This window comes from Haliotis asinina, chromosome 2 (genome assembly GCF_037392515.1).
Source record: "Haliotis asinina isolate JCU_RB_2024 chromosome 2, JCU_Hal_asi_v2, whole genome shotgun sequence".
Taxonomy (NCBI): Eukaryota; Metazoa; Mollusca; class Gastropoda; order Lepetellida; family Haliotidae; genus Haliotis; species Haliotis asinina.
This window is the reverse complement of record NC_090281.1, coordinates 23,650,421-23,659,407: the sequence shown is the minus strand read 5'-3', so window position 1 is coordinate 23,659,407 and position 8,987 is coordinate 23,650,421. Positions and strand designations below refer to the sequence as shown.

The following is an 8,987-nucleotide window of genomic DNA, read 5'->3' as shown; positions in this document are numbered from 1 at the left end:
GCTTGTAGAAGAATTCGCACTGAATATAGATTCTTTGCAAATTCCTTATTTACAGATGTAATGATAAATTAATAATATATGCATCATATCATGTTGAAAATATTTATTGCAATATTAGATGTGTTCAGGCAGTTAAGCACAACGAGTATTGCTCGTCAAGTCACGTAGAGGTGTAATATACATGCAATAATAGCACACAAATATAGATAAATATATAAAATCTGGTATATGTACATCCCCTTAATTCATGACATTAAGAAGACATCCGTGTGTGTCGAACAGACCAGTAATGATTTATCGCCGAATGGTTTACTCCACATACCACAAAAGTGAATGTTTGCACATACACACCACTACACGACATTGACATACAGGTTAATATCAAAGACTGTTAGTATCAATGTAATGGCACATTACAGAACCAAGCTAGGGTTATTTCCCTTCTTTGCTCATATGAGTGACATATTATAGCCGTTGTTCTGGTTAGAGTGAGTGAGTTTGGCTTACATCGCTTTTAGCAATTTTCCAGCCATATCATTTCGGGGGAAACCAGAAATGGGCTCCACACATTGTAAATGGGGAATCGAACCCGGATGTGTTAGAGGTTCTGCATAGAGGTTTCGCCTATAGAAAAGTTCATATCGTAATAAATTCCATCAGCTAGGCTACCGGGTACTGGCAACAATAGCAAAGATTTCAGTTGAACTTCTAAATGAGATTATTTCAGTACTCTAATGAAAGTTCTCTACGCAAATATCTCTGAAAAGTGTGTGTAAATCCACTGCAACACGCTAATGAGATCATTACATGAAAACATTATATACAGTGCAACCTTGACAGTCTGGACCCTGTAATATGTGGACATTTTAGACAATTACGGTTGTGAACGTCTTTACATAATTAGCAGGACATTATGTGCCCAGTATTCGTTCATCCAGAAGTAAAATCATACGATATTTACAAGGGAGATTTCGGTCCGGATTAACAGGGGTCCACTGTTTCGTCATTATTTCGTTAAGGCCCCTCTATAACATTTCGTGAAAGTAGTTCTGGTAGTAGATTCTGTGACGGCGAGACACGCCACGTCAACTGTCAGAGTCCGCATCTTCTGCTAGTTCTGACCACGTGCGTTGCCTGTCTAGATCCCCCTGACCTAGTTTAACGACGACCTCATCATTGGAACTTCTCCACAAGAGAAAACGCCGATATACGAAATACTGGTTCAGGGCCCGACGACCTGGAACAGATCACCACCAGGTGTATAAGTATTACCTAAATTGCAAGCATTAACGTCACATCAATGAATATTCCCAGACACGCCAAGTCTTCGTCCTAGAATGACAAGCTATGTGAGGTCTTTGAGAGAACCGTATGTTTGCACTTGGACTGGAATACAGTTTTAGTATAAGGCCGTACATGTGTTGACAAAGTGACAGACCCTAACCACCCAAACTGTCGGCTCTCAAACATAAGTAGCTGAAGACCAATTGTAACCTGGACTGGGCAGGTCTCTCTCAGCAACTCTGTGACGTTCATCATCGTCTTCAAAACAAAATGACGTGTCGTTTATCAGATTTTATCAGAAAAGCAGAGCCGAAACTGATTATGATACATTCAGCATTGTCTTTTATTATTGTATTTTTTAATACAAGCTGATTGATTGAAAGCAAAACAAAAATATTCAGACCAAACTTACCTTCTGCCATATGTTCTGACGGGGAGTCCACTCGCACTATGTTTGGGTGCACAGCTTTTCTTATAACTGCCAACACCTGGATGCGGAGAACACGTAGAGATAAAACAGTGTTTCCATTATGTATGATCGCTACTTATTCAAGAACGGGACTTTTTCAAAACTTTCTCTTCCCTGACACTGATCTCTCAACAAAATCCGGATACAAATCATATATTTGAACTGCAGTATACACGTTTAGGGGTTTCTGATGTCTTGTCACTATTACCTTATATTTCCGCCAAATGACATCCTGGAATACTGACAAATCGCTATTTTCAGCGACTGTTACTCACTGTTGTGAACAATGGGAAGACAGCATTCGGAATCAATCGAGTACAATCGTTATAGAGGTAAAGGTTCAAACAGAATGCGCGAATGCTAGCTTTCGCGATCTGGTAAACTATGGCCTGAGTGGTCAGTTCAGAAGGTGAACTGACAAAACCCCTTCTACTAGAGTTTGTTTGACTCAGTATAGTTGGGTAACGAATAATACTGAGCCAAAGTTTACTTAGTCTGACGACATGATTAAACTGCAACATTGCTTAAAGAGGCGTTAAACCCACCCCACTCATTCATTTCTTGATCAAAAATCTTTTCCACAAAAATGTTCCTTGTTACGTTAAAGGTGATCAATTACTCATTTGCAGAACCCAGGGTACTGTTTTATTCTAATTACCTTCCAGAAGCAAGTGTGTCCACTAGTCCATATTAAATATTTTTTTCACCCTTGCCCATTAAGACCGACATTAGCACGAAATGAATTGACCTAGGGAAAGGACTGTCGCAGCTGAGGAAAAGGTCCAATCAGAGAACGTGTTACAAAATCAGCATCAACGTAACAGACGACTAATTGGATTAAGGTGGTGAGATCTTGGTGACTTTGTTGATTGGTCCTACTATCAATCACTGGTTTATTTGACCCAGGCTCCGTTATACCATCGTAGGCATACGGCTGCAACATGTGTGCGGCGTGTCTGACAAACAAATATCGTTAACAGCAGTTACCTCTCTCCCCTGCTTGTCTCCGTCTAAGAAACATCCCATTACATTAATGGCAGCTTCCTCGGGTCTCAGTTTGCTAATCATGTTCCCGAGCTTGGACCAGAACCTGTATAAAGTATCAGGACATTCATATACTCTGGCTGTTGTATTATAATCACATCAGGCAATTCATGTTAAAATATCATGACACCCAGCACCGCGGGGTGATGGGCATCAGCTTTTGTATGATATAATCAAGCATCACCACGTGGCTAAATGGGTCGGTTATTTTCTGACACTATTCCATGTACACAGACTTTATGCGCCTCATGTATCATAGCCGTGGCGGTTGGGTAGCCACGTGGTTAAGTGTTAGCTCGTCACGTAGAAGACCTGGGTCCGATGCCCCACTTGGGTACAATGTGTGAAGTTCACTTCTTGTTTCCCCTTCTCCGATTTTGCTTGAATATTCCTAAAGGTGGCGTAAAACTACATTCACGCACTCACACATTATCTTAGCCACTTGAACGGATGGTTAGCTCGTTGAAGTGGTTCATTGTGCGTAGCGTTGTGTTCGCTCATACTATCAATCACTGGACATCTTGTTCAGACAGGACAATATACAGGCCGTTGCATGAGCTAAGCTATTGCCGAGTGCGACCTTGAACAAGAAACAAGCAAAACTCATTTTTGTAACGATGTCGTCATATGCTGTGTATGTAAATGTTTAGAACAAAGTGGCAGGCCACTTACTCAATGACCGGCGCATAGTCAGCACGCTGCAGTTTCTGAGGTGTCATGACGTAGTTCTTCAGCAGATAACAGAACCCGGTTCCACCCTGTAACAGATCACAGTTAACGTTGACACTTCCAGAACACGGCGTTAACATATTTAGAAAAAAAACCGTCAGTCCTACCAAACGACACGTTAACCCTATCAGAACATGTTAACACTACCATACCACAATATAACCCTATCAGAACATAACGTTAACCCTAACAGAACCCATCAATAAAAGTATTATTTACATCAGTCAACTCCGTCTAATCGGGAATCACACAAATAAACCATCTAACTAACTATATGAATATACAAATTTAAAAAACAACTGTTACAAATCCCGTTACCACGTCAATTCTGCATCATTGTTTCGCTCTTAGTGAACTTATACAAATGATAGCAAAATAAAGGAACTCACAAATAACAAAAAATATTATTCATAGTAAAATTTACGCCTCATTTAGGCACCAAAAACAAGTTTATCACAGATTGCCATACAGCTGAACCAAACCGGGTCCATTGCGTGGCCAGCGAATACTTTAACCATTAGACTACCCTTGCTGCCCGCCATTACTTATATTCGTTTTAGCAGAATATAGTTCAGGAGTTCAGCTTACCCCACATAGCAGTAAACACGAGTGCATCTTACACCCCTTGTGGTAATTGTCAAGTCGACTTTTTACTGCATCTAAAACATATTATATTGAACATATATTCTGATGTATCAAGTTGGTGGTAAGACTTCATTGTTACATTTTTATACCTTCTTTTCACGAGTATATATTCCCTACTCATGTGCAGACCCGTGAAGGTCCGGATTAGAATAGGCCCTCTGCTTCAGCAAACCCATGCTTTCCATAAAAGGCGACTATGCGGGATAACGTGGTCAGGGTGGCTGACTTGGTTGATACATGTCATCGGTTCCCAAATGTGCAGATCGATACTCATGCTGTTGATCACTGGATTGTCTGGTCCAGATTCGATTATTTACGGACTGCCGCCATATGGTTGGGATATTGCTGAGTGCGGTGTAAAACAAAACACACTCACTCTCTACCCATATGCATTGCTAGACAACAGAAAAGTGCACAGTGTGTCAGCCTTCTTCAGATTTTAGGCAAAACTAATTTTCGAGGGTATACTTTGTTATACTTTACCACTTTGCATCTGATCCCTTCACTAAAAATATAGATATAATTATAATAATACGTGTAGTTAACCTCACGCCTAAATGTACACGTCTTTGTAAATATTCAAACCACTCAGATTTAACAAAAGTATACATCTTGAATACTTGAATACATCTTACTTACTTAAAATATCTTCAAATGACCATGTCTCGAAGTCCTGTAAATAAACATACAGACATAATTAAAACAATGCTTTCTGGTACGATTCCGTACAGTATAAATCGGTTCTGGCGTTAAATCAACCAACCAACCAACCAACTAACTAACTAACCGATTACAGAGGGTGTTATCGTGGTTAAAATCCAGTTTTAGGAAATCCCTTGCAATATAAGCAGGAGAAATGTCAGGATTGTGTTTCACAGACTGAACCAAATATGGGAGTAGAACTCGGGTTATTGGTGTGATGTGGGACATGTTAACCATAAGACCACCCAACCGCCGCCTTCCTCTACAACAAATTCTCAAAAACTGATTTATCACACGCACGCACGCACGCATGCACGCATGAGCGCACTTATCGTTGAATTTCTCAATTTAAATGAACAGGGAGTTCTTTGAAGGGGTTTACGATATATATTTGTAGTCGTGGTCATTTGCTGTTATACTCACGTAAACAATAAATATGACATTTTTATCCTTCTTGATAGCCTTCTTCATTGAATGACATCGCGGCATACGAGACGACACCAGCTGTGCGAAAGAAGAAAACAGGAACCACTGAGTTTTTTAAAATATTATTCCAACATGCAGGATGGCCATCGCTGTCGAATAGTAGCAAACATAAAGTTGAAGTGAGAGCATCGATTTCGGTCAAGTAAATTTCACGATACACACTGAATTCGACATTCAAGCACCAGAAATAGATTTCACGCACTTTACCCATGTGAGTACCGAAAATTGGTGACGAATAGTGACGAATATTCATATGAATCACTATCAAATATCGACGACGCTGTTTGTCATCAAACGAACGTTGCCTGCTGCACAGGAGGCACTCGTGACCGACACAAACATATAGATTGTCACATAGATAGAAACCATGGAGGTATTATGCACACATATAAGTAGGAAATTGCATCAAGTAGTTCTTGTCATCGATGCATCAATCTTAGAGATGCCTTCCACATGTCAACTGTAAACAGACCAAACACCATTTAAACGATTCTTGGTGCACTTTAACACAGTCTTTGAAACAGCATCCTCGATTGTGTCCAAAAAGGGAAAAGTGGACACCAGACTTGAAGGTGCTGGAATAATGCTTTATATAAAGCGAAAGTTGAAGGTGCTGGAATAATGCTTTATATAAAGCAAAAGTTGAAGGTGCTGGAATAATGCTTTATATAAAGCGAAAGTTGAAGGTGCTGGAATAATGTTTTATATAAAGCGAAAGTTGAAGGTGCTGGAATAATGCTTTATATAAAGCAAAAGTTGAAGGTGCTGGAATAATGCTTTATATAAGGCGAAAGTTGAAGGTGCTGGAGTAATGCTGTACATAAAGCGAAAGTTGAGGGTGCTGGATTAATGCTGACATGCCAGAGACTTACATTTGTGGCCTAGAATCCCAGCTCTTCCAAATTAAACTTCCAGATTTCTTAGCACCATACACGTGCATGTGAATTCCATAAAATGGGAAACTGAAACTTCGGGTTTATGTTATACTATTCAAAGCCACGTTAGACCTAACCCACTCACTCACACAGTCGCCTGCCATCGTTTAGAAAACCCTTCACGCTACCCTCCTCATGAAAGCAAAGGGAACAGACATCTATATTTGTAAATGGAGATCTAACCATAAACGTTCACTGACATACTTGTTTCATTACGTTGATCACATCTCAATAATCATTAATCCACGATACTTCTCGAACAGCCAATGTGTGATGGTCTTGAATATTTAACACAATCAGTCTCTCCAGTTCGTGTCTAGTCGACATCTCCTCTTCAGCCCCCTTCCTAATACAGTTGTTTCTATGGCAGCTATCATCTTGCTCATCTCACACTGTCAAATATTCAAGTGACTGATCGTTCCGACAAGCACTAATCATTAAGATTACGCAGAAAGGAACCGTCATTTTGCACGAAAACCGGACAATTAAACGTTCACTAGCTGTCTTTCTAACAAAACTCAATGCAAAGATCAAGCGTCAGAGTTGTTTTTTAAACGGTCCCAACACGAATAATCGGTTGAAAAAAAAAAGAAAATCAATCAAAATTTTCAAAACGGAAATCACATTTCTGTCAAAGCCACCTCTCTTCAAGAGGCCCAAACCTTCCACTGATTAATTTTGTTAACTTTGTAATTAGAAAATATGTTTGGTCATAGTGAGTGAGTGAGTTTAGTTTTAGCCACATTCCAGCTATATCATGGCGGTGGACACCAGAAACGGGCTTCACACCCATACAGGGTGTCGAACTAGGGTCTTCGATGTGACGAGCGAACGCTTTAACCACTAGGCTACCTCATCGCCCCGCCAGTCATAGGCTCTGCCGAAATTACCAAACTTGGAGAAGATGTCACAAAAATCATATGACCCTTCAATAACCAAACCAACAATGCCGTCCACCAGGTTCGAATCTCATTCAGGGTGTTTAAATAAGACGTAACAAAAAATACACATTATTTTTCTTTCAAAATGACAATGCCATTTGATTGTTTGTCATATAATAAAATGATTTACATAGGTAAATTCACCTCTAGATTTTAACTTAGTGTCCAACAGTCTTCATAAACTATAGAGGGGATTTGCGTTTCTGGTGAAAAGTGAAAATTCTCCTCCAGACTTGGGGAGAGTAGTTAAACTCTGGTTCGTAGATATAATTTCATACTTTCTATACTATCTGAGATGTCAGTAATTGCAAGTACAACCTCTCACAGGCCGAAGTTTGCCACAATAGCGACAGAATATATCCAGTGACATGCGTTTGAGTCGGAACTCTGTGAATACTTTATAACGGCACCATTCACGTCAGTGGTGGCATGCGGTAGTTTACACACAGCTCAGGTCCCGATTGCTCGAAACAATGAAATCTCAAACTGAGTTTCACCATTTGAAACAGCTGAATTTTTAATTGCATTTTTGAAATAAAAACACCCAAACAACTTAAGTAATCTATCCACGAAACTCAAATTGTTTCCTATAGTTTACGTTTTGTGCCGATTTGCTTTCTCAAGTTCGAGAAAAATCTCAGACTTAAGTTTGTTTCGAGAAATCGGGGCCTGGTCTGAAATTAGGTGACACAACCTCTCACATCTTCGCGTTAGCCACAATAGTCTATATCGAGTGACATACGTTTGAGTCGGAACTCTGTGAACAGATCTACTTTATAGCGGCACCATCCACGGAAGTAGTGGCGTGTGGTCATGCACACAGGGTTCAAGTTTCAAATCAGGTAAACTTAAGCAACACTGGGCACATAGAGTTCTTGGATGGGTGACCGCGTTTGGCAGCTTGACTCCCGAGAGACTTCAGTCCTGACCCACAACGTGAAACATGTGGTCTCACTTTAGGCAAGTGAGTTTGCTTAACACTGCCTCTTTTCACTCAGTAGGAAATGGGTGCCCTGTGGGATAAGTCATGTGACTATCAACCTCCTAGCGCCTCACATGCAGCTTGGTTTATCCCGGATAATAATGTACTGCCCTTGATTGCTAGCACTATGAGCATTCTAGTCAACAGAGGTCAGCGCATTAAACATTAGGCGTTCTGAGATGTCTAAAATGTAAACAACAGCAATGGACGGACAGACGGCCGGCAGTTGACTTGAAGGGGCAGATTAACGTCATGAAACGTGTGAAACGTGTGAAAGGTGAGGTTTGCCTTATGGCAACCCTACTCCATGGCGAATGAGGGTGACAGACATGCAGTTGACTGAACTTGGCAACACGTGAAACACTGATCTGAGAGCCCAATCTCAAGACACTGCCATCATGTGAGGATGTAAAATTGTTTAGTAATGGTGTCCAACTTACGACTATCCTTGGGTTCATGAAGTTGTCGTGGCCGTAGGTTTGGACCCTCTCTTCATGCTGTTCCTGATTCCAGCGCATTTTCTCAATCTCAGACACCACCCTGCTGATGTCCTCCCTTGCCTGAACAGCTGCACATAAACAACAGCGGTTGCGCACAGATAGCACAGACTACATACAGATAACACACACACACACAAACACACACACACACACACACACACACACACACGGAGAGAGAGAGAGAGAGAGAGAGAGAGAGAGCAGAGGCTACACAAGGATGACAAAGGCAACACAGACAATAAAGACGGCTCAAAGGCACTAGAGGGCTGC

General features: G+C 40.8%; 1 protein-coding gene across 1 annotated transcript in view; it reads right to left on the bottom strand.

The window, feature by feature from the left end:
• Nucleotides 1–88: 88 nt before the first annotated feature.
• The window catches only part of LOC137271654 (uncharacterized), a 29,291-nt gene continuing 20,392 nt past the window's right edge, over nt 89–8,987 (bottom strand). Inside the window, exons 4-11 of the mRNA XM_067804085.1 lie at nt 8,658–8,785; nt 5,297–5,377; nt 4,811–4,844; nt 4,115–4,185; nt 3,470–3,555; nt 2,741–2,843; nt 1,697–1,772; nt 89–1,237 (exon numbers count right to left, since the gene is read on the bottom strand). Of these exons, the coding sequence (XP_067660186.1) occupies nt 1,086–1,237; nt 1,697–1,772; nt 2,741–2,843; nt 3,470–3,555; nt 4,115–4,185; nt 4,811–4,844; nt 5,297–5,377; nt 8,658–8,785 (731 nt within the window). The 3' untranslated portion in view covers nt 89–1,085. The remainder of the gene's footprint in view (nt 1,238–1,696; nt 1,773–2,740; nt 2,844–3,469; nt 3,556–4,114; nt 4,186–4,810; nt 4,845–5,296; nt 5,378–8,657; nt 8,786–8,987) is intronic.